Here is a 27391-nt window from a genome sequence, read left to right on the forward strand (position 1 = left end):
GTGCTCTAAATTTAACACATCCAGCGCGGAGCACTTCAATTGACGTGGTCCCATCCAAGCCGTGATACGGAGCACGTATCACGACTAGGGGTGCGGTCCTATGAATGCTACTTTCGCTACCAGACGCTACAGACGGAAGTGCTCCGGAGCACCGGTCCATAGGCGCTACGTTCGCTACGAGAATTTCTTTTCGGACCGGTCAGGAGCGAAGTCAAGATGGCGGAAATGAACGAGGGCTGGCAAACTGGGATTATGAAATCGAAGATATGGTTTTAATTGCGAATTGAGGTGATTATGATCATTGAATGTTGATAAATATGTTCGAATATCATTTAAATGAATTTTATTTTCCAATATCGAGGTTCCACAAAGTAAAGGAAGAAACTTTGGACCATATTTCTCACACCAACCCTCCTAAATGAAACTCATTACCCTAGTAAAGGAAAAAGTAGGTACTCTACCGTTTTCTCAGTTGAAAAATATTAACCTATAATGGCTAACGACTATTAAAAAACATTAATCCATTTCATGTATATCCTATTTTTCTTCAGATTTTAATTTATGGCATGAGTTGATTTGTCGATATATGTTCTTACAATCCTTTCTTATATTACATGCCCCTTCTAATAATTTTTTGTTGCCTTTTGTATGTAAAGGCTGCTTCCAGAGACATTTGAGTTCATTTTGGGGGAGATACGAGAATGTTTGCAGATAGATAGTCCTTGCTATGTATTTATTTAAATCACAATTAAATTTACATCTATTTACTAAGTGCGTCTACTCCGTTACTTCGTAGTCACTTTTATAGGAGAAAGGCGTTCACATTCAGCGTCCAACATCTGCAACGTGAGTAAACTCTCCATTGCCTCAGTGCATTCCTCTCGAATTTCCGCCAAAAATTGACTCGCTCCTCCACTGACCCAAGTTTTCAGGGGAGCGTTTAGAGCTGGTCTGGAGCGAGGCGGGAAACGGGTGTATGACGTTTGCCGTGACGTCACTGCCTAACCTGTAGCGCTCCGTAGCGTAACGGACCGCTTGGTGGTGCTCCGAAGCATTGGTAGCTGTCAACGGACGGTATAGCTGTGCGAGACTCTCGACTCGAGGATTTCTCTGTGATGAAAAATGCGCACGGCGGCCATATTGAAAATGAGTAAAATTATGCTGTAAATTCAAACCAAATAGTGCTAACGACTTACCATCAACCGAAAAAATAATGTTTAAAATCCAAAGTAGCCTAATTATTTCTTTACTAATAAAGGTAGAGCAAGGAATGCCAAATCGCACGCACAAATCCGGCAGTTATTATGTAAATAACTGAGTCTTGTTTTCTAGATCCGACCGACGACATCGAATCACCCATTCCTTGGACCTGCGCCAACACCACAAGTTCTTAATAAACTTTTTCGCAAGTTTCATTTCGCATGCAAAATAATACTCGAATATAAGTTTAGTTTCTTCGATCAGCAATGTAACTCAGAAAAAATAGGAAATTACTTACCTCACAGGGTCTTTAGGGAAACTGAAAAACTCAACTTTGCTTCCGTCATTCCCGCATTGTTTATGCAGTTAATCGCTGAACACCACGCAAAACCTTTTCTTCTCGACTTTTACCACTTCTTTCATTTTTCACGTTTCTTAAAAACACTAGCACACTACGTGAAAGCATTGAAGAGTGGAGGAATATGAAAAAAAAATTGTACGACAACACTCCAAGCCAAGCGCGAATGATAGCAACGATAGCAACCAAAGAGCAACTCAAGCCACGTTTCCTTATTTAGAATATGGTGAAATGCGCAATGAGCTGATTACCGCCTTCAGCCGTTTTGTTCTCTCTGTTAAATAATGGGCAGCAGAGAAAACTTTTCTTGTTCCATGATGGGTTTTATTCAAGATCACGAGACAGACTGGAAGCACATGTTTGGCGGTAACACGCCCACACCACTATACAAAAGAATAACGAAAGTAGGTACGTGAAGTTCATAATACATTCACAACACCCCCACTCAATTTCAAGTCACCAAAATAAAACATTGAAAAATACTCTAAACACTTTGACTTGAAATTGTAACTGGTCATTTAACTAAAGTTCACTTTCACAAAACAAAATTATAATCAATTGTCTCTTTCAAAAATAATTATACACTCATTAATCCTTCAAAATGACATACATGCACTCAAAAATGATTAAGTCCTTTCAATATAAACATAAACAATTTCTTAGAATACTTAATTTTCCTAATGACAATGGTTTAGTAAAAATGTCTGCAACATTGTCATCAGTTGGTATATATTTTATATTTATCACCTTTTTTGAAACAAGATCTTTAATAAAATGTGCTTTAATGTCTACATGTTTAGAACGTTTGCTGTTCTCGTAACTTTCAATTAATGAAATAGCACTCTGATTGTCTACAAGCAAGTGGGCTGGTACTTCCCTTCCTCGACTGAGATCTGAAGCTACTCCTCGTACATATATCATCTCCGAGGCTGTGCTGGCTGCTGCGATGTACTCTGCCTCAGCTGTAGAGAGGGCGACTGTCTGCTGCTTTTTGGATGTCCACTGGATCAGTTTACCACCGTAGAATATAGCTGATCCACTGACACTTTTGCGATCACTCTTATCAGCTGCCCAATCTGCATCTGCGTAGGCATTTATCTCTTCCAAAGCACTGTTTCTCGTATATGTTAAAGCTAGCTCCTTAGTCATCTTGAGATAGCGTAAAACTCTCTTGCCTGCTTTCCACAGTTGGTTAGTAGGTCTATCTAGAAATCTGCTCAAGTATGAAGTTGCATATGTTATATCTGGTCTACTAATCATAGAGATATACATAAGACTACCTATGAGCTCTCTATAGGGAACATCTACAATTTCTTCTGATGAATCTATTTGGAAATGAGGTTCCATTGGAGTATTGGCCCCTTTGCAATCCTCCATCCTAAATCTTCCCAGTATCTTTTCTATAAAGCTCTCCTGAGAAATGGAAATAGTGTCACCTTCACATACTAGCACGGTCCCCAAAAAATGTCTGGGCACCCCTAAGTCTTTTGCATTAAACTCTTTCTTCAGTCTCTCAACAACTTTCTTATATTTTCCTGCTACTAAAATATCATCTACAAATATTAAAAGCCAAATGTCTTTTCCTGTGTACAGACAGAAATCATTCCTGGAACGATCTAAACCATTAGACACAGCAAAGTCATCAAAACGTTGGTTCCAACACTTAGGAGCTTCACGAAGACCATACAAAGCTTTGTTTAATTTGAAAACCTCTACATTTGTTGACACACCCTGTGGAGGTTTTATGTAAACTTCTACATTTAGTTCCCCATTCAAAAATGCTGTGGGTACATCAAGCTGTTTGATGCTCCACTTCTCTTGAACAGCTTTTGCTAACATCATTCTAATGGTGGGCATCCTAGCAACTGGTGAATACACATTATATGACTCTTCCTCCTGAAAACCTCTGGCTACTAGTCTGGCTTTCTTTACTCCATCAGCTTTAGTTTTAAATACCCATCTGGTATCTATTATTGTCTTCCCTTTTGGTAATACAGCTGGTGTCCAAGTGTTGTATTTCTCATGTGCGTCCAACTCGTTGTGAATGGCATCTCGCCATTCTTGTCCCATTTCAACTGCTTCGTCATAAGTCTTGGGATCATGTGCACAAAGGCAGTAAGTAGTATAAAGTTCATAATCTTCAAATCTCTTGGGTTTACGAATTTGTCTTCTTTCCTTTTCTCGATACAAATTTTCCTCTTCCTTATCTTCAATTTCAGATTTCACAGATTGCTCCTTTTCATGACTTTTGTCTTCACATATTGTGCTCTCATTTTCCTTTTCTTGACCTTTGAAAAATATATTGCTTTCATTAAAGCGCACATCCCTAGAAACGACTATTTCATTTGTCACAGGATCCCACAATCTATAGCCACATGGATGATACCCAACCATTCTGACTTCTCTTGCTCGAGTTTCTAATTTATCACATTTGGGTAGCTTGTATGCCCATGCCTTGGACCCAAATATTCTCAATTTTTCAATATCTAGTCTGCCAAGATATATTTTAGCTGGAATTTGTCCATTAAGTGCATTAGTTGGTGATCGGTTAAGTTGATATGCAGCATACCTAATTGCTTCTCCCCATAGTGTTTTTGGAAGGTTTGTTTCTGCTAGAAGGGTCCTTACTTTGTCTTGGAGGGTGCGGTTCAACCTTTCAGCTTTGCCATTCATTTGAGGAGAGTAATGTAGAGTGTACTCTAACCTGATTCCTTTTTTCGTGCAAAAATCTTTCAGTTCATTTGAAGTATACTCGCCTCCATTATCACATCTTATTTTGTTCACGTATTTACCTCGTACAGTCTCCAGCTGCCGTATAAAGTTCATTAAATTTTGAGAAGCTTCTGACTTGGATTTTAGTAGAAACACTACACAAAATTGAGAAAAGTCATCCATAACTGTCTGGTAGAATCTCTCACCATTGGCTGTTGGTGGATTCACAGGTCCTCCTACATCGCTGTGAAGCAGTTCACCAATTCTGCTAGATCTTGGATGCTGTACTGGCTTAAATGGTAGTCTAGTTGCTTTTTCTCTCATACACGGACTGCATACTTCCTCACTGTATGGTAGATTCATCATGTTAAGGCCTCTTCTATTAATATGGCCTAGTCTTTTATGCCATAAGTCTTTCACTTTAATTGACATTTCACAGTTTTCCTCTTTGCACTAGATGAAATTGGCCAGATACAAATTTTCTATTAGATTACATTCCATATTGAACCCTGTTTTATCATGTATCACTGCTCTGTCCTTTTTAAAAACAACATCATTTCCTGTGTTACTGATTTTTCTCACTGATAGAATATTTAGAGAAAGGTTTTTAACTATTAAGGCTGTTAAATTTACTGTAAAACCCTCACTGGTCCTCACACGTAGTTTACCTCGCTTTTCTGCTGTAAGTTTGTCACCGTTTGCAATTTGAATTCGCACGGGACGTGATAAATTTTCAATATTTGCCATAAGTGGGAGCAATGTCTCTCGTACAAGGTGCTCTGTCGCTCCTGAATCCAAAACAAACTTAAGATCATTGTCATGTTCACCAGCTAACAGACCCACAGTATGGGCGACGAATGTTGTTTCGTCATCTTGTGTGGTCACATTAGCACTCGCATGATGATTATAACCATGAGCTCCGCGGTAGTAGCCTCCTGAGTTTCTGTCGACGTACCGCCTACCTCCGCGTCTTCTTCTTCGGAAGTTGGATTGCTGGATTCTCAAATTGGGACACCGGGATTTGTGATGATGCGGATCTCCACACTCGAAACATCCTCTGTTTTGATACGAGAATGCACCAAAAGAACAGTCACTTTGTTTTCCGGTTCCAACTGACAGTTTTTAAATTTTAATTCTGCGTCAAATAGTCTTCCTTTGACGAACTCAAGTGAAATTGACGATGAGATTGTCTCTAATGCTGTTATAACAGCCTCATATTTCCCGGGCATTGTAAGTAACAAATGACACACTTTGTCGCTGTCTTCCATGATAGTTCCTGTTGACTCTAGTTCACGTATCAAACTATCAAACTTCATAAAATGTTCTTGCAAGTTTTCATTGCCGCACTTTAACGATAACAATTTCCTTCTAACATATAGTCTAGAAAATATACTTTTCCTCTCAAAGATACCTTTTAAAGACGTCATCATTTCTCTGGCCGACTTCGAATCTTTCACGTATTCTAATGACAATCTGTCAAGCACTGAATTATTGTCGACCTAGCCTTCGCGTCTTTAGTCTGAAAACTTTTCTTCTCTGTCTCCGATAGGTCTTCATAGCTTTTACCACTGTCAATTAATACGTCCTGGACCCCTTTTTCTTCGAGCAGCACTTCCACTCTAAATTTCCAATTGGAAAAATTGTCGTCTGACAATTGCGGAAACTGCAAAATTCCTGATGTCGCCATATTTTATAAACACAATTTTAGCGTTATCTTGAATAGTCTGGGCCCATAACCTGTTAAATAATGGGCAGCAGAGAAAACTTTTCTTGTTCCATGATGGGTTTTATTCAAGATCACGAGACAGACTGGAAGCACATGTTTGGCGGTAACACGCCCACACCACTATACAAAAGAATAACGAAAGTACGTGAAGTTCATAATACATTCACAACACTCTCTGCATATCCCTACTCTGTGCCTAGACAATTAGCAAGCGAGTATGACATGTTAAACAATGAAAACCTTTCATTCTGCGTAACACATATAATAATTTGAAGAAGGATTCCTGGTTTTTATCCCGCCAAATTGGATTTAACTTTTCAATAGTTTTGATCTCTTGATAGAGAATATGAACAACTCATTATGTAATGACGCTCTTCTTTGATTCATGTTGAATTCGAGTTTAGGTGTGCCTGAGTTTGAGAGTGGATTATTCAGAAAAGTAATAAAAACATTAAAAAGAACATATTTTTGTTTATTTTATGCGCTAACATTATACACACACTTCTCAATTTCGCAATGGCTCTATTCTATGTGAGAGTTTATCCAATCAACGAAGTGGTACACTCTAGTATATCCATCAGGTCCAATGCCGCAACCTTTGTTGCTCGTGAAAGAGGATATTCCTGCCAGGGCAAACTGCCACCACGTACAGGAGTCAACTTGGTATATCGCTATAAGTGGTCCACCATAGTCGCCCTGAATAATAAACGAGACATATCATCAAATCATTAATTCAAAGTCGGTAGATGGCGAATTTTTGCCTTTGTTGGCTATATACGGGACTATACTTTCAAATTTCACTGCAAACTTCGCTGATGTACCATAAGAATGCCTATAATATAGAAAAACAAGAATTCCAGAGTACTGAGAATATTTGTTCAAGAGGAGCAATACACTATTAATCGATTGGTAACATGTTAACTTCTGTCTATGCCATTTATGTGGTTTTTCATCTTTAAAGTTCCTAAACTGCCATTAAAGTAGCACAATTTAAATATTCCGTAGCACAAATAGACACATGTTAAATATTCTATAGTGAAAATAAGTGCTAAGTTTTAAGGGCATTAAAACTCGTAAAAACTACCATAATAAAAGCAGACTTGAGCACTGAAATTCTGATCAGCACTGGAATTAGAGGAGAAGGATAGCGAAGACTCATCTTCGGATATAAATCCGGATTTGGAGATCTTCGGCTAATCCCTAGTGTATCTGTACGAATTCTGCCTACCTGGGGGCCGATTGTGTACCTTGTCTACCTTTCGATAGCTAGTTAGAGATCCGTTCACACTCGAATGAGCTCCCAAGAATATGCAAACGTTAGCCGTAGGTGCGATTCTATATGGAAGATCGTCAACAAGCTATCGAAATTTAGGATGTTGTCATAGTTATTTGGAATTGGGAATACGTTTCGCGATTTTTTTCCTTGTGCGCATGCGCAATAAGACAGAGTGGCTGTGTTTGTTTTGAAAAGCGAAACTAAGTTGATAATATTGGTTTCAGTGGCAATTGGCCAATATAAGTTTTTATTATTGAAAGTATTCAAGTTTGCCTACGAAGCAATCTTTTTCGATTCGATATTAAATACTTTCCTTTCTGTTGGAGCGTAGCTGATATTTGGGATAAGTAGTTTTCACAGAGATTACGCTTATTATATTAAAATGTCGCAGTAACTGTCCGTTTTCTTACTTTTGCATTTCGTTAAATGATAACTTGTATCATTTTTTATTTTGGAAATTTATTTTGATCAAATTTATGAACGAATATTCGATACTGATTGGCTCCCATCTTCGCCTTTGTATGTCCGCAAGAAGGAGCAGTGCTGCCACACATTGAGTGTTTGCCAGGAATTAAAACTCACGAGTGTCAATTAGTAAGAAATGTTTTAATAATAGTCGTCAGGTAAACAGTTAAAACAAACCATGTAACTTATGAAATGAGTGCCTTAATATTCTCTATCAAAAACATTCTCGTCATCACAAACCTTTCACCCATAACTTGAAAGAAAATGCAAATATTAATAGTCATCATTGATATCTCCTCTCGTCTCAAACACCCGAATATCAGTTCGGACATTCTGCCTTTTTGAGGAAACCATATCGAATCAGAGACATTAATTGAAGAACGTAAAAACATATAATTCTTCTTAATTTACGACATCATTGAGAAGTTATAATAAACTCTAAATGAGTGTGTAATTAAATCATTTTACTTGTAAATACCCACCCGGCTTTCCGGATTAAATGAAACCTTGTGCAAAATATAATTTTGCAAAGATAATATAGCGCAGCTATACACGTTTAAATCAAGCTTGCAAAAAGGATAATTTCAATTTCACACACATAACATAGCGAAGAAAATGTAAACTTCCTCATTTTTGTATCAAAGTAAACCATCACTAACAAATTGTACTTATTAATTTCATTTTGCACTGCTAATTCATGTCATTAAAACTATAACTCTCCGATAAATACATAAAAGTGAGTGCAAAATTCCCGTTACTCCAGTAAGGGACAACAAGCGAGCCCATGAAATGTTATAAACATTTCAGTTAAATCACAAACCTCACCTGCGAACGATTGGCGATGGTCGTAACGTCAAGTGATTAGTTGACGCAGAGATACTTTCGATCAAGAGCCGGAAAATATTCAAGCGTAACGTTACACAATCGCTCCTTCAACTGTTATGGAGCAGTTGATGAAAGCTCCACGGGAACCGGATCTTAACGTTCTTACGTAAAGTTACACAATCTACCCCCTGCTCAACCTGTTAACTCATCACGACGACTACTGCACCTCTTAGACATTGACTCACGGAATTCATCGACATTCCATATACTACAACGGAGAGTGGAATTAAATCGTGTGCTTATAGTAGGATCCAGGACAACATCAGACCCGCAGCACTGAGAACGCAGATGAGATCGAAAACACCGTTTCCCACAAAAAAAAAACGTCGTCTCTGAGGCTTTCCACAAGTCGATGCCTTCGAAGACGGTCCAAGCTTGAACCTCGCCCTCCCATCGGAGATCACGGCTGCTATCAGGAAGAAAAACCGTCTTCGACGAAGATATCAATGATCGAAAAATGCTGAGGACAAGGCGTTGGCTCAACACCTCGTCTGAAGCCTCATCACAGACTTCCGTCAGCAGTCATGGGATAGAAAAATCGCCTCATTGGACCTAGAAAATGGCTCATTCCGGAGGATGGCAAAGGCCCTGATAATCGAAAACGCGGAAGAAGGACGCCAACGGGACTCATCAGCTCTACAGTGGACAAGGCGGAGGCGATGGCTGACTACCTGGAAGACATCTTCTCACCCTCACCACCAGCAGTAGGGATCCCGAATCCACTGAGGGAGCTCGTGGTGGAATAACAATGGTTGCAGCCCGGGGAACAGTCGACTCCACCATCAGATGGATCCTTGCCTAAAGTCACCACCGCTTCCCTTCTCAGGGTAGTGAAAAGGACAAAGGCCAGGAAAGATCCGGACCAGACGGAGTAACCAATGCTGCTCTAAAGACAATGCGAAAATCAATGGCAATTATTTTTTTTATTGTTAAGGCATGCCTGTCAATTGGTTACTTCCCTGCTCTGCGGACAAGAGCTCGCGTGCTTAGTCCATCTGTCGCAGTCCATCTGCAAGCCGAAACCGGGGATACCGCTGACTATGCGAGAGAACTTCCGGCCGACCTCACTGCTGAATACAATGGAGAAGCCTTTCGAGCGCGTTATCCTGGAGAGCCTATTGGAGACAACGGACGTGCTCAACATCCTGCCGCCGCAACAGCTTGGCTTTCGCAGCGAGCCCTCTACGACCCACGAAGTCGCTCGCATTCTGAATTTCGTCGTGGAATGTTTTAATCGTTACTGTTATACGGTTGGAGCCTTTTTCGACATTAGCATGGCGTTCGACAAGGTGTGGCACTAAGGTCTTTTGTGGAAGCTACACTGCTTCGGACATCAGAGATGGCTCCTGCGAATCTTCGCTTGCCGGCTTCCTCATCAGGACTTGCATGGAGAACGGAGACATCCACATCACGGCGGATCCGAGCAGGAGTTCCCCAGGGCAGCTTACTCTCCCCGACGCTATTTAATATCTTCACCGCAGATATCCAAGGAAACCTCGGGACCAACATGGTGGCAGCTTTGTTCGCGGATGATGCGGCACTCCTGGCAAGATCGGCGAACCAACAAATGGCAGTTACGTACCTCCAGCAAGCCACCAACCAACTGGTGGACTGGTACGCCAAGTGGCGCATTGGCGTAAATGAGAAGAAGACACAGGCCATCGTTTTCTCCAGAGAACGGAAGGAACCCGGCGACCTCGTCGTTGGGTGTACGGAATTCCTCTGGAAAGAAGCGGTGGAATATCTTGGAGTCCATCTGGTTCGCAGACTCACCGTGAAGCATCACGCCCGCCGAAATGCAGCCATCGTGGGAGTACGGAGGCTTTAGATATCATCAATGCTTGGCTACGAGAATTTCCCGCAACACGGAAGAGTGCATTTCCATAAGGCCATAATTGGGCCCATCATTTCAAACGCTGCACCAGCATGGATTGGTTTAGCTAGCAAATCTGCTCATCATATCCTGGCAGTAGCAGAGAAAAAATCGCTTCGGGTTGCCTTTGTCTCGGATGTACGCCGAAAGTTTTCAATGGGGTCACGGAATCAAAGTTTCCTGAGCTGCGACGGATATCAGAATTCCCTGTCCGACCCTGGGACAAATACGGACAACCCTGCGCCGAAACAGGTCACACCGAAGATCTTCCTCCGAAGGAAATAAAGAACACGGTCTCGTAATGGGATTTGCTGCCTCAACAAAGGAGGTTTTTCAAGGGAACAAGAACCTTGGCTATTTGGAACCCGAGGAGAATCATCATCCGAAAATCCCAAGAGTGCTGAGTTGATAAATACCTATAAGTACCTCTGTTGTTTTTAATAATAGCACAATGAAAATACTCCGTAGCACAAATATATTCATATAAAAATTCCATAGTAAAAATAAATCCTAAGTTTTTGCGGCACAGTTTAATACTAGTCTTAGAATTTAATGCCCTAATCCAATTCTAGAAAATCCCTTCATCATTTTGAAATGAGACTATAACTTTTCAAAGGTGAACTCTGACCTCTCCATTCCAAACTATCGTTGCGTTGAATCATGAGGGAGGAAGTGTATATTTTTTCACCGGAAAACCTTATTGTTTCTCTAATGTCTTTATTCCATTTACTTATTCAATAGTGATGCCCTGTTTCTAAACAAAAAAACTTGATATTTCATTCAGTCTCCAAAATTTTCTTTTTCCTAAAAGCTTAGGTAGTTACAACCTAGTTAAGTACTTACTCCGCAAACTCCCTCCTTATTATTTTGTGGCACAGTGCAAATCATAGAGTCGGCAATCCCATCCCCGTAGACAGCTCTGCAGTCTTCATTTGATATGATTGTAACGTCAGTGTGGCGAAGTGTGGGCGACAAATCACCTTCTACAAAAAAATTGAGTGTCTAATTAAATGGACAGAATCCAACCAGAACGACACAATGGTCATTTTTATGGAAAATCATAGATTATATGATGTAACCCCTCGTGATGTCGTGTCGCCTGTCTTCCCTTAATTAATCGGGTGATCGGCGACCAGCCTTCGGGGCACATTCAGAGAAAGAGCAATTGGAGGGCAAAAGGGGAGGACAGATTTGTAGCGGGGATATCCCATGCACCTCGGGCGAGGAGGGTTAAGGACTTTAAAGCAAATGACTCATATCACACACTCAAACCCTCTTACACTCACTCACACATACAGACGAACATATCTCTAACAAAAAAATGGCCTTCCTTTACCATCGCACTCCCATCTCCCACGTCCAAATGTAATCGGGCAAACGGAACCGGTTACAATATATTTAGCAATTAACTAAAGAAGGCAACATCTCATATCAAAGCCGAAAGTGTTTAGAAAACCCTCAGTATCTTGATTAGCCAATAATATTCTGAAAATAATACCTTGGGAATGTATGAGACAATGTTATAATATGTAACCACTCAAGTACGACATGATGATGTGTACGCAAGTAAAATTGCAATTTTTTATGTACTTCACATGATAGTGATGAAGGTGGAAAATTGCGATTGATTTTTGTTCTCAACGTTCGTTTAAAAATCTTGGCAGTGGTGATTGATCTATATATTTAGTGAACGATTACAATGCAACAATATTGCGTAAATATCTTTTCTTTGAAATATCGGGTCACTTCCTTACGGAGGATCCCATAGATACTTGAGAACTAGTGGTGAGGTATATATCGCTAACTGCCATTGAATCTCCTTTACTGAAGAGTTGCAGTCACTTTCGGTGACTTACTCGAAATCTCATGCCCGCGAGGCTGGTCTTACCCAAGCAACCCCATTCCGACCTCACTTAGCTCCACGCTAAAGACACCCATGTCTGCTACCGATTTCAGTCTGTATTCAGAAGTAGAAATAGACTTTCCTTTCAGCAGCTACTTAAGTCTTTTACCCTAGAGTGGTGACGTGAATTATTGGTTCACGAGTGGTGACGTCGGTCTCCTGGACCGATGTGGTCTCTTATGCTGTTTGGAAGATTAATTGAGTTAAATTACCTTGAATTGGCTTCATAACATGAAATTGTATTGCTAATTTTGAATATTTATTTCACATTTTCATTACATACACTTTTTTTCAACTTTTATTCATTTTTATGTTGAAGAATCTTCGGTCTGTGAGACCGGGCGTCACCACTCTAGGGCTAATCCACCATATCTAACGCTGCATCTGCGTACAACCTCGCCAGCCGCCTAAAGGGCAAGTTGCAGGGGGTGTTAGCACACCACCTATTCACGCATAGAAAGGAAAATCTCTAGCGAATTTAGGACTAGCATTTATTAAACTCCAATATGCAACATCAAACAACGCTCTCATCGCAGCAGGGCTCTCCGCTGCCCTTATCCCCCGACAAGGTCGGTCCTTTACGGACCTTGTCCTCCAACGTCAACACAGCTGCCATCTACCGCGTCACTCCGAAACTGCCCCCTTTTTGGCCAGCTCAACCTGCAGTATCTGCCGAGGTCGGAAAAAAATTTTCTCTAGCAAACTTCTCATCGGACAAGACTAAATGCGATTACGTCGTGGGAAACCTGGACGATCGTTTTGCCAACGAAATTAGCGGCCTTCAGTAACGTAACTAGGGATGTGGGGGGGTGTGAAGCCGGAGATGGCCACCCTCCACCCCCAGGCAACGGGGTCCGGGAAAATTTTTGAAAAATGAAATGCCTGGAAAAAACATTTTGCATCATTTTGACACTAAAAATTTCAATTTAAGCAGATGCAGTTATTGCATGACAAAAATAGATAAAATTTAAAATAATTTTTAAAGTTCTATGAAGCCTTGGAGGAGACTCTATCCCCTTATCCCCACCCCATAGTAACGCCACTGGCGACTTTATAATAAAACCACCGGCCGCAAATCGTTATCACACGCTGAAAAATCTATTGATATTGTGCGTCTCTCTCTCTCTCTGAGGAACTGAGGAACAATGGTTGCGGCAAATTCTTACAGCAGAAGATCTAGTTGATACTAGAGCTTTCTCATATCCCACGTCGTACGCGGTCCCTCATTGGTACCACAAAATTGTGGGTGTCTTGCATACGCTTTCTATGGCTGAAGCTGCTCAGCACAAGAGCCAAAACTGATTTGGCGAAAGCTTTGTAGCTCCATTTCATTTGCTGGGTGCAATTTTTACGACTCATTCATTCATCCGTTAGCGTGGTGGTCTAGTGGGTATAGCGATTGCTTGCTGATCAAAGGGTGTAGGGTTCAAATCCCAGGGAAAGCCATCGTACATTACCAAATAAAATCTGCAAAAAGAAATTTTGGTTTGAAGGTTTCCGCAGCGATTAGAGTGTTGCACTATTACCAAGGGAGCGACAAAACTGTGATATATCGTATGGAAAACCTCTTTTGTTTTGGCACCAGTGGTCCAACGGCCAACCCAACATAGAGGCGCTGGTGTAGCCTGTTTTTCTGGGCAGTAATGAACTGGGGGCTGCCATATTGAATCCCGCTGTAAACAAAGGTGGTATTGAGGCTTACTGATAGTTATTAGTGTTATCTTCAGACTGTTTTATTGCTTACAGTGTCCCTTACGATGTTGGAATGTGCTCGATGAAGGATATGAGTCTCATTGATCTTGGTTATTGCTAAATTGCATGGGTATGAAATGTATTTGGTGGTGAAAATGTGAGTAATTCTTTGTTTCCTTCATTATTCCATTTGTTTTTCAACCTGTGATTAGCTAACCTTTTCTCATGTTATCAAAATTTCATGGTTCCCTGTATTCCTCATATTTCGATATGTTTTTCATTGTATTTACAGTTTTTCTAGAGTTCAAATTAATCACTGCTGCTATGCTTTGGTTTGTTTAACGCTAATCATTGGGTGTTTCCCATTCGTCGACACAAGTCGACTGCGTCGCGGTTCTCGTGTTCCATTCTATTGTGACACAAGTCAACAAACGATTGTGTGCAGGCATTGGAAAGTTATAAACAGTTTCCGTGAGTCGACACAAGTCGACGCGTTTGTCGCATGAATGGAAAGCACCCATTTTGTTGGTTATGTATTTAATTTGCCATTTCAACTATATCCTTTCAACTGTTTTATTGCCATCAGTTGAACATAATTCAAAAAGTGTTTCTACAGTGTTTACATTTCTTACAACTATCTCTTTCATTTTGCATTAAGAAATTAATTTCAACTACGATGGTATAAATATGCATCACTTTTCTCGTTGCATACTTTTGGAATACTTTCTTTCGTATAAGTGATCGATATTAACACCTAAGAACCAATCATTGTAAGACTCCGCTGCCAAGATATGTTATCTTAATGGGTACTCATCATGAACTACTTCCTACAAAATGATGTCCTTCTCCGTTCATGATTAAATAATTACCTTCCATGAAATGATATCCAAACTTGCATGCTTATTTCTGTTGAAGTGGTGTTAATGTCTATAGTTTCAGGACCAGGATTATTTACCCTGTCCCAGAGCTGTTGCAAGATATATCTACCTCAATGAACATTGGGCTCTTTGTCTATAAGAGTGGAGTTATTGCTTAAGTAATGGAATCTGTCTCCTATTACGCAAATGCTGCTCATATCTCATTGCAATGTACTGTTGTTATTTATATTTGTTGCTTGTGCATCTCATATGCTAGTAGAATTGTTAACTTCCACAGATTTCATCTCTAGTTTGTCGTATTTAAATTGTTATTGCTGTATTTCTTTTTCCAGTTATTGTATCAATAAATACCAATGTCCACTGAAGTAAGTTTCCGAGATCATTAATCTTACCAACTACCAGATCGCCAGTTGACTTTGTACATTAATCTTGTATTATGGTTACTGTTTTAGTAACCTGGGGAAGTTCCGCAGGAAGATTTTCATACATTCATTGCTTTTAAGTTTCTCGCAATTGCAGTAGCATTATTAAGCCTGAATAGCACGCCCTAACGTGACGCGTAAAGAAAGTGAAACGGGCGCCGAGATGTGCATTCAAACTTCGCGGCAGCCTTGGACCACTGGCATAGATGGCACTGATGTATCAAAACCTATACTCATTATCCTTATGGGTATGTTGCCCCCTTGCTTTTACATTCCATTTCGGGTGCACGTGCTTAATATTTAACTCGACGCGGCATTTCATTCTTCCTGCTGGGAACGTCGTCAAGAAACTGAAGATGTAAATAATTTAAAAAAAAAGTAAATAAAAATAAAATAAATCTTTACAACGTCAACTATTAAAACGGGAGACAGTATTGGAATAATGTTGTTAAAATTTTTGAAAGTTATCTCTTCCAGACATGGCTTAAATTATATTCATCATCCCGTACGTACGGGATAACTGGATCATTATATCCATGGCATACGAAACGTCGAGTTAAATATTAAACACGCAGACGTACTACATCCAAAAATGGTATGTAATACTGCGAAAAAGAAGCTAAACTGCCAAATGAAAACGGCTGGTGGGCCAGAGAAAGGATATGGCCACACCTGTGGCTCAGTTGGAGATGAACTCTGCCCTCTCCAATCCAAACCACCGTTCCCTTCAACCGCTGATTGTGTAAGTGCCCACTTGTTCACCTAAAAACTATATTTTTCCGGAATACATCTATTGTAGTAACTTACACGGGTATGCTGCCGATGCAAGACAGAAATCAATGCACTCTAATATTACTTCTGAACAACTATATTTCCAAGAGTTTTAGAGGGGCATGTACTACTTACCATCATAAGTGCTACCCCAACCACTTATAGTTCCCGAAGTACTTGCAAAACCATCATCATTTGGGGCAAGGCTCATTTTCTTAATATTATCTGAAAATTAAAACAAAGTTTGATGCTTTGGAACAGTTTTCTAGAATTAAAAACCAACATGAATATAATTATAAACAGCCCTTTTAATATTTAGAAAGCATATGGAGTAAAGGCCGTTTTACGCGGTACACGTAATTGCGCAATCTGAAGTACGTGCGAAGGCGCAATCAAAATTGCGTCGTGTAAAGCGGTGAGTTGCTAGAACACATGCGAGAATGCGTGGATGCGAGACGGCAAAATAGTCCTTGTTCTAATTTCGTTCATGCATTCGCGCAATGCCACGCCATTTTCGAAATTTATGCAGCTCTAACCTGCGCAATGGGGAACATGCATGACATTTGTTCATTATGCTAGTAAGTCTCACTGAATAGACAATTTTCTCACAAGTCCGAATATGTAAGCCAAAACTCTCCTATTATTCTAATAACGTCATTAAATGCTAATTAAAAGTGCTCGAATATCGATTGAAGTCATGTGACCCAAAACGCCTTCTGACGTCATCGGACGGTACAACATTCACTTCGCCGAGAGAGTAGAGCGGTAGAGCTTTGGTTGAAAGATATCGAAGTAAAAATAGCAATTATTTTCGCCAATTTACTTTTGAGTCCCAACAGAGACCGATTTTCTATCCACTTCCTCAGTCTGTCATCAGTGAATACCGTACCGTGACGTCACGCTCCGATGACATCGTGTTTTCAAGCAGCCGGTGAAGATTAAATTTTAAAGACTCATAACTCAGCTAAAAACATTATTCATCCAACAGATTTTCGGCGAGTACATCTTAGGTAGGGATCCTATTATTATAGTACTTTTAAAAATTGTGCATGTTCCCCATTCCGTGCCCCGTGTAAAACGGCCTTAACTCATTATTAGTTATGCTTCAATTTATGTATATTCAAACTTACGGTCAAAAGTCAGGGGATACGGAAGACGAATCAGCGCAATGTCATTGATATATGTTTTCGGGTCAAAGTTCTCGTGAATAATGGCGTCATTTGAAATTAGACTTTGCCTCGGGCTTGCAGCCTTCCCCAGTCTAGTGTCACCCACGAAAACCTGGTATGTTTTTCCGCTGGAAAAGAAAATGCATAAGCATATGAGAGGAGAGGAAGCCAAAACAAAAGCCTTGTTAAAATTATTAGAGGCAATAGGGTGGTTTCCTATTATTTTTTTATTGCCTAAATCGAAAGATTATTACTCATGGAGTACATATTTCACGCTTTTAGATTTTTTAGTGACGATATCTATTTTTCGCGATTAAATGAAAAGTGAAAATTTTCAAGCGCGCGAAAACGCGACGCGTAAGTAGGAATGATGGGAAGAAGTCCGTGCACGCATTTCTGCTTCCCCCTCCCGCCTTGTGAGGTGACCTTGGGCGAGGCTCTGAGCGCTGATAGGACGCAGGATGCTGCGGGGTAGCTGAGTACCTTGCTGTCGGGTAGCGCTCTGCTTAAATAAGGATTATTAACCCATTATTCCCCAGACTGCACATAGGGCTTTAAACTCCAGTTATTTCGTATTTTACGGTTTATTTTGGCCTAATTAAGATTAATTTTCAGAAAAAAATATTATATTCATCATAATATATGATTTACATAATGTTGCGTTTACGCAACGCTGGGAAATCCCCGGTAAATAAAAACAAAAAATCACTTTTTAAAACTTAGGTTGCGTATTTTATTTTTCATCGTCTTTTCTGATGTAATGCTCAATAATATTCAGCGTGGAATTAAACGTAGCACTTTTCACAACATAACTTATCTTTGATTTGCACACTCGACATCTTTGCCAGGAGTTATAAGTATGCTTGCGGATGAAATGCCCAATTCTCCCTTCACGGGCATCTCTTGGTATGTCATTTTTCCTAAGGTGTCCCGCCAGCGGGCACCGATTTTTATGCCACGTCAGCATATTAATCAGCATTGTATTGGAAACGACTACTTGCATCAGTAAAATTGTACGATCTCAGACCGAAATTCTAACAAAGGAATTCCTTTGCCCGTGACTTTGGCGTAAAATCACCACGGAATCATCTTTGGACTATCAACCCCTTTTCGAAATAGAATTTTTTTGCTCTAAATCTGGATATGGTAACATGCAACATAATTATCGAGTAAATCTACCCCTCCCATTCCCTGATTGTAATCGTTGATGACATTTCGATTTTCCTCGGGAATCTTCGTGAACACCTTTCACGAAATAACACTTTCAAGTTCCGCCTCTCCATTTGGCAAATATTGATAAAAATAGCCTGTAGAAGAGACCAGACACTACAATGTATAACCTACTCTGAATTATTCCCAACGAATAACATTTTAGCTGTGTGCCACCTGAAATATGGAACCATTTGTTTGGAAAATTCCTAACTGAATGGAATTTTCGTTTAGTCTGTTGAGAATAGATCCGACTTCCAAAAATTTATCACTTTGTGTAGTTGAGAATTATCGGAGAGCTGTCGATATTTATTTAGGTAATTCATCAAACCGAATCCGCGTCATACATTGCCACACAATTGCGACAGACATCTCCTCTTAGCTTGTCCAGTACAACTTAGTGCGCAGTAATATATGATACCCTGACAACATTAGGATTCCAATTATATTTTTTTAATCTGCCTTACTCTGAGTACCTGCATGGTTATTTATCTCCTCATCGTAGTCATTTGAGTAGCTCAAAATTATTTCAAGTAATTTTCGACTGAGAAATAAGTGACAGATTGGTGAATGGCCTCCATACTGAGTAATAAGCGTTTCTATTACTTTTTTCACGCAGAAATTCGGGACTACTACGGATGTAGATTCTATTTTTTCACATTTAGATGAACCTTTTGTTCTCTGCATCTTTTGCCTGGGCGCGCGCGTTAACTGGACGATTTTTCTTTAGATACTACTCGAGTAAACTGTGATTTGCCGTGAATTGCCTACAGCAATCATCCATATTTGAAATACTGCGAAGATGTAATCCCCATTGTAGTTCCAAAGCTTAGAAAATATTAGACATCACCTCTCCTGTTAATTTATATTCTTCAGGTACCTTCTTGACGGTTCTTCTATTTATACGTCTGAGGCGTAGAAATAACGGGTAAAATTTTCTTCACATTTAAATCTGAATGAAACCCCTGGATGAATCATTTTGCAAAACGCCGAGCAAAAACTACTGCGGTATTATTGGTATGATTACCGGGTGAGAGATAAAGATGCATTTCAGAGGACTATCTAACTGATACGAATCCAACTGAAGCTAGATTATTAGCCTTACATCACCTAAGCGATAAAAGAAAAACTAGGTAACTCAGGATTGCACGGAGAAAATTAGAATGAGTGAATAGAGGAACACTCCACCTTCCATAACAATCCTGCTTCAACTAATACGTTTCTCACCCTCTCATTCTCTACCATCTCTGAAACTGAATGCATCTGAAGCTGAATTTAACGTCTACTAAGATATCCTTACACTCAACGACACGAGAGTGACATTGCCCTGTATCGGTTCCACGTGTGCGCGCAAGTTTGACCCCACGAAGTACCAGTGTTCAATGTAAAATTCGTACCGATGGCCATTTTGGAATTCAAGATGCCATTCACCTTTTGGTTTGCAAACTCACAACCTTTGCCAAAAATGCAGCTAAACTGCCTCAAAAAGACTAAGTTGTCGATTAAAAGACATACTGACGAGTTTCGTTATGCTTTGAGAAAAGCCCTCTGGTCTACCAGAGAATTCCCATCGTTGCGTAAACGCAACATTATTTACAACAACCATATTTTTGCCAGTAACGACGGAAGTTTGTGACAAATATAAACATGATGAATAAAGAAACTTCAAACTTAGAGAAAACATTACCTATAGTAATATTACTCAATAAATCTTTGTAAAAAATGATTTACAATATGTAGTACTTCAACTCTTCGAAATAGGCAAATTTCGAAGTAAAATAAAAATTACTATTTTGATGAAAATTTTTCCAAAAATAACTGAATAAGAACAAAAGGTATTTCAGGAAATCAGAAAACCAGAGAAAAAAATATCCTGACGCAAAGGTTTTTTCTAATAATTACGATTCTATAATGTTGCGTTTACGCAACGCTGGGGATTAATGGGTTAATACCTTATCAAACGAAGAAACCTTTCCGACCTTAGCCAGTTTTAATAGGTGATTATTAAGACACGTTTCCCTGAGCTCTGTGCCATATGCATACATTGGTAACCTCAGACGATGTATAACTCCTATCCTCTCGTGTAGAAACTAGGTCCCTGTGACGTCACGTGGAGTGGCATCGCATGGGCGGCAATCTTGCCTCTTTCAAATGAGGATAAAATTTGACCCTGGCCATTCGTCTAAACCGGTATTTTAAAAACCAAATAATTTGTGTATTATGAATACACTAATGGTGGGTAACGAATCGCAATCAATGCCTTTCGTTTTCTTTGATGAAGGAAACTACCCTATTACATGAGCGATGAGCGCTTTCTTTGCCACAAGGAAGGAAGCGAAGGGGGGTGGGGGTAATGACGCTCTATGGTTGGTCTTTCGAAGGTTAGAGTGAGTCGATGATTGGAATCATTTCAATAGAATATGTACAGGGTGCGCCAGAGAAACTTAATTATTTGAAAGTTCAAAAAAAAAGTACTTTAGTTATTGTTTTAATTTTTTTTTAATTGGAGAAAACTATATCCCAATTTTTTTTTGTGCAGTCTTGAAAATGACATCGGATAAATGGCGACCCCCATTGCGCATACACTGATGAAGTCGTTTTTCTAAATTCGTATCCACTCTTTGCAGCATATCAATCGGTATGTTGGCAATGGCCTCGCGAATGTTGTTCTTGAGGTGTGCTATGGTTCGTGGTCGATCGACATAAACCAGGTATTTCAAATAACCTCATAAAAAGAAATCGCATGGAGTCAAATCTGGAGAGTGTGCCGGCCATTGGAGATCGCCTCTGAGAGATATGGGGTTATTTGAAATCCCTAGTTTATGTCGATCGACCACGGACCATAGCGCACCTCAAGAACGAATTTCGCGACGCCATTGTCAACATACCGATTGACATGCTGCAAAGAATGGATACGAATTTTAAAAATCGACTTCATCAGTGTATGCGCAATGGGGATCGCCATTTATCCGATGTCATTTTCAAGACTCCATGAAAAAAAATTGGGATATTGTTTTCTCTAATAAAAAAAATTAAAACAATAACTGAAGTACTTATGTTTTTTTTTGACCTTTCAAATGAGTAAGTTTCTTTGGCGCACCCTGCACGTACTTGGTATTCGTATATTTGGGACCATCCAATCCAGTTGAAAAGAAAAATACCTAATGCCTCTACTGGGTGGAGAAACATTATGTCACGAAATTTTAACCCTTGATAACATGCCAATAGGTACCAAAATTACAAATTAATAGTGATGAGACATATATATGGCTAACTGTGATTGAATCACCGCAACTAAAGTAGCTCTGATACCTGTTCACAGAAATTTATTTGATTGACATAGGCGTATAAATTTTAAAACACTATATTTTCCTGATACTCTGATGTCAGCAAGTCTATTTCAAATCACCTTACATACACTTAATAGAAAACAGGTTCTTAAACTACTAACCAACTGTCTTAGTGATTGTTTTAATATAAGTATGTATTATTAAGTTATGTCCGGCTCTGTCGGTGACTTACTTCTCGAGGTCACTTTGTCTGGATCACTGAATTCGGTGAAGATAGCACATGCTGCTACCAAGTGATTAGCGATATATCACTACCTGTGATTGAAGACGAGTAGCCGATCATTGCCGCTGACTAAATCACTAAATACTCGAAATCACTGCGATTGTGAATACGGTGGAGATGGCTTCGGCTGCCCCCACTGCTACCAACAACCAAAAGTATTATAAAGGAAGTCTAATTCATCTTTTACACCTGTGAAGACTAGCAATCGATCACTGCCGCTGACTAGATCACCAAACACTTGAAATCACTGCGACTGTGAATACGGCGAAGATAGCTTAGGCTGCTACCACTGCTACTAACAGTATGGTAAAGGATTCTTATTAATATTTTACGATGAAGAAGACAATATAAACGAAATATGCAGCTAAATGTTTTAATATAAAATATGTTAAAAATGCCGACGGAATTTTAATGATTGCCACTTATCAATTCCTTTTTAGAAAATCGCTTCCATTGGCCGCGAGTGTGCCCTGTTGCCTGATGTTCTGGACAAGGGCAGTGGCAAATGGAGGCAAGATATTCGAAGCCATGGGCTATCCAGAGCATCCGTCAACAGGGATAACTGGGCGATTGGCTCAAGTTTTATGTAGTTTTAAAATCGTGCGTTTTCAACCGCTTTAAACATCAATAATTTACATTCCTACTTAGTTATGTTCTATTTATCCTCTGTAGTGAGCAATTAAAATTTTAAAGAATGTTTACTCACAGATTTGCACAGCTTGCTGAAGTTATTACGAAAGATTCGTTTATAATTGTTGCTCCGCAGAAATACGCATTATCCATGACCAACCCTGCCTGGAATGGGTATTCTCCCGGTTTAGCCTCTATGCCCCCACTTATTTTCGGTCTGATGACTCTGCTCCCTATTGGTACAAAATAAAAATTATATGAACAATATTGAGAAATAGAAGGATGAAGAAACCGAAATTCTTGCATAATTAAGTAATTTCAATCGCAACAACTTTTAAAGATCGATTTTTCAGTACGATTACGTAATATCGGTGAAGCGCCTATAAGGAAATTACATTAACCCATTATAACCCAATGCTGCTTCTAGTCAGCCTCAAAAATGTATACATTTTCTGCTCTATTTAGGAAATAGAGCTGAGCCGAGCAGGGCCGCGAAAAGCGATCGAAAATTGGAATTTTTTCTCAGGTTCGCAAATTTTTCCCGCAGATTTTTGCAGAGTACTTTAACATTATGTTTACTTAATACCCTGACATAAAATCATGATATACAGTTTTCCAAAACCACAGATAATGACTACTTTATGTTAACTTTTGCCTAGCCAAATGTCCGCCATTTGATGACCTAATGACCAATACTGCTTTCAAAATATCTTCGATATAGAACCTTAGGAAATCCACAAAAGTTTTTTTTGCTTGAAAAAGGCAAATTTGAGGAATTTAGGTGCAAACAACTTCAACCATCACACGCAGTCGAAAATTCGAATTTTCCCTCAGGGCCGCAAACTTTTTCCAAAACCTTTTGCAGAAAAACGTTCAAAATATGTTTTATTAGTATTATTACAAAATATCTCGACATACATATTTCTAATAAAAAAGATAATGACTGCTTTAAGTGAAATTTTTCTTGAAAAAAGCTTCCGCCATTTTGATACATTACAGCACACAAATACCAACTAAAATGTCTGAAACTTATGCAAAGTACAGGCAAGAAACTATAATGACAGATGAACATGTTAAAAATTTCATGAAAATCCATCCACTGCTCTACCATCTGCGTAACTTTTTACATTTTCGAAGAAAAATGATAAATGGCGTGTTTTTCGAAATTTCGTCATGTTTAAGACTCCGTAACTCCGTAACTCCGTAACGGCTGAGAATTAATAAAAATGACTTGCTTTTTCAAAATCAGCAACTATTTCTCCGTATTTGTCCCAAATTTCAATTGTCTACCTCAAAAAAGTCCATTTCGGATTTTGTCCGGCGTTTTTCGATTTCCGACCACTGTGCGACGCATTATTTTGTAGTGTAAATTGTGATGAAGAAATATTTAGCTGCCACGATAATTATGTTCCAGTCCAAAATTTTCAAGTTTTCTAAATCCTCAAGTTGATTTCCTACGGAAAAATCTCTGGGATAAAAAGGGTCAATAGAGTTAATTTCAAATATCTTTTCGACTATAAGGCAGGCCATGGTTTTTTTTTTGGGTGAGAGAGGGGGGGACGTGACCTCTTGTTAGCCAATGAAAATGCGATAGGTGGAGCCGTCCCTACGGGAAACTCCCAAGAAACTCACTTGTCAGTCGCTTTCAGACCTCTATGGTGTACGCTTCGTGAAAAAGTTAGCCGTATTGCCAAGTGGGAAGAAGATTTTTGGCAATTTTATTCGTTTTCATAAACTGAAAAAGCCGAACTTGCACGACTGGACCAGTCGCAAATATATTTGAAAACTATCATGGAAAGGTAAACAGCGTGGAAAGATGTGACGAAAATAAATATATATTAATATAAACGTTGAAGATGACTGACTAACTTACGATTTATGGCAATGGAAAGTTTTAAAGTAATTTACAGAACATGATCTACAGCACGGGATAATTTCATAACTGCTGGCTGAGAGGTCTCCAAAAATGTGCTGCTTTTTGTCAGATGGAGTCGTAGAAGGCTGAAAAGAAGCTTTTTACCATGATTAAATTCATAAATATTCTTAAAATCCTACTTCAGGATAAAAAAAAAAATAGTTGCAACGCCTAAAATTGGGTCAAAGTGTCAAGGTATTCGTTTATATGTCCTTTTGCTGTCATTTTCTTAACGACGCCTTTATTTTGCGTATAAAGTCGCCATTTTAAATTGAACAATCGCTTTAATATTGTTTATTAATATTATTATAAAAGGTATCGATGCGATTCATTTCGCAATTTCAAGAGCTTTAAAAGTCCACGCAGGTGCGCCAATGCTGACCACCGTTTAAAAGGACTCTAACGACATTTAGCCAATCATTTTCTTAAGTCACTTCATTTTGGTAATTTGGGATTTGTTTTTGATATTTTCCAAAGATAGTTTCCGATGCATAATATATGATAAGTAATTTTTTTATACATAAAGTGATATTATTTCCAAATATACATACAATATTTATGTACAACTCACCGTTTTTCAAGCCCCTAATCTTGCCAAGATTGTGTAGTGTTGGAGTTAGAAAGCCGTTTGCCTGTTAGAGGAAAGAAGCGTCATGTTAATATATTCATTCAAACTATCATTTAATTTTGTGGACTAAAATTATTACGGAGGCTTCGTGGTGATTATTTGGTTTACGTTTGAATGATGAAACTAAAGGATAGCCATCCTTCCTATTGAGGTTCTCTTCATGATCCGCTATTTCTTTCGCCTCCCTTATCAGCCGAGGGAAATATTTATTTTGATGCACTGAATTGTTGAGGCCTTTACTTTGTAGAATTCCATTATATGGTTGGAATGAAATTACTTTGCTTTTCTACACAACACACACTTTATTGCCGACTATTTTCGGTTACACTGTACCAATTTCAAACACTAGTCTTGAAAATGGTACAGTGTAACCGAAACTAGTCGGCAATAAAGTGTGTTGTGTAGAAAAGCAAAGTAATTCATTCCAACCAAATGTTTATTTTCCCTGGCGATGATTTTTGAGTCTTGGAATCGTATGACGTGCCCAGATAACGACCACGCATGCTCCGCAAAAGCAGAAAGGCGAAAATTTTTCTTTTCGGTTCCCTTACGAGGTTAATTAATTCTGCATTTGATGGATCTAGATGTGTGCCCGATGTATGATTGACCATAGGAACACGATACTTCGTAAATTCCTTCATGAATATCAGATGGGTGACGATCTTTTCCTTCAAAAATGAGTCGACGTGGAATTAACCCGGAAACCTAACATCAATTTTATGGACTATTACTTAACCCCTTGCCCTGAAATGACGAGTCTAGCTCGTAATGAACTTCTGATGCCAAATCGCGCATTGGGAATGTAGCTCCTCGTCGGATATTCATAATTTTAACACTATTTAAGGGAACAGTATAAATAATTTGAAAGCCTATCTACATTAAAAAATCCATTACATGCATAAATAACTCATATTTCATGAAATATTTCTACATTTATTATAACAGTATTCTACCGATTAAGGTAGGTTTCCATTGAGTACTAAAGAGGTGATCTGGGAGCCTCCCTTTCCTTCCAGCACTGCCTTCTTTAATTCACTGTAAGGCCTACTCTCTTTCAATCTATCTAAAAATCCTATTCTTTTCCTTCCCCTCCCTCGTTTCCCCAACATTCTACCCTCCAACACCATTTTCAACATCCCCTCACCGCTAAGCACTAACTCCATCCAAACCTTCTGTCTCCTCCGTATCTCATCTAAAAGCTGCCTCTCCTCGCCAACCATATCCAGCACTTCGTCGTTCCTTTTCCTCTCCGTCCATTTCACCCTCTCCATTCTTCTCCATACCCACATCTCGAATGCCTCCAATCTTCTCTCGTCTTCTTTCCTCAGTGTCCACGTTTCCGCACCGTAGAGAGCTACACTCCAAATCAAACTCTTCACCAACCTTTTCTTTAAACTCTTACACAACGATCCTCTCAGAAGCTCCTTCCTGTTCATGAACGCCTCCTTTGCTAGTGCAATTCGCTTCCTCGTGTCCTTGCTACTGTGTCCGTTTTCCTCTATTGTGCTGTCCAAACAGATAAATTGCCCTACCTTCTCAAGTTTTTCTCCACCTACTTTTATCTTGAGTCTCACATTCGCGATGCTTTATAAAACCGTATTACCGTGGTCTTCTTGTGATTAATCCTCATCCCATACTCCTCGCGCCGCTCGCCTAACGCATCCACTAGAGCCTGCAGTCCCCTCGCTGACTGCCTAATCAGCGCCTGATCATCCGCGAACCTGACCGATTTATACATCATTCCTCCCACTGTCACTCTAAATTGGAAGTAATAAAACAATTTAACCCTTAAGAGTGCCCTCCTATCCCGCTCCTCCTATCTCACGCAAAAAGTGCCAGAAGCACTATCGCGCTCCTCATGCAATGTCATGCAATTCCTCCCATGAATTGATTATAAAAATCTACAATATTTGGCTATTGGCATAATTTACCTCTTCTTGTTTTGAAAGTCACAAAATCTGCATTATGCTATGAAGATATTAGTAATATTTCTCTACGGTCACGCCATTTCGATAAGCATATGCCCTCTTCAGAATTCATGAAGAATTATTCTCCTTTCTTCAGTTTTTTTTATTTATTTTATTTATTTATTTATTTATTTCCATC

At 39.3% G+C, this 27391-nt stretch overlaps 1 protein-coding gene across 2 annotated transcripts in view; it reads right to left on the reverse strand.

Moving 5' to 3' along the window:
- Nucleotides 1-6447: 6447 nt before the first annotated feature.
- Nucleotides 6448-27391, reverse strand: part of LOC124169208 (chymotrypsin BII-like) — a 59406-nt gene continuing 38462 nt past the window's right edge. For both annotated transcript variants that reach the window (XM_046547726.1, XM_046547725.1), the window contains exons 2-7: nucleotides 25229-25289; nucleotides 22819-22975; nucleotides 17292-17458; nucleotides 16297-16386; nucleotides 11339-11478; nucleotides 6448-6692 (exon numbers count right to left, since the gene is read on the reverse strand). In XM_046547726.1, the coding sequence (XP_046403682.1) occupies nucleotides 6519-6692; nucleotides 11339-11478; nucleotides 16297-16386; nucleotides 17292-17458; nucleotides 22819-22975; nucleotides 25229-25289 (789 nt within the window). In that variant the 3' untranslated portion in view covers nucleotides 6448-6518. The remainder of the gene's footprint in view (nucleotides 6693-11338; nucleotides 11479-16296; nucleotides 16387-17291; nucleotides 17459-22818; nucleotides 22976-25228; nucleotides 25290-27391) is intronic.

Source organism: Ischnura elegans, chromosome 12 (genome assembly GCF_921293095.1).
Source record: "Ischnura elegans chromosome 12, ioIscEleg1.1, whole genome shotgun sequence".
In the NCBI taxonomy this organism is placed as follows: domain Eukaryota; kingdom Metazoa; phylum Arthropoda; class Insecta; order Odonata; family Coenagrionidae; genus Ischnura; species Ischnura elegans.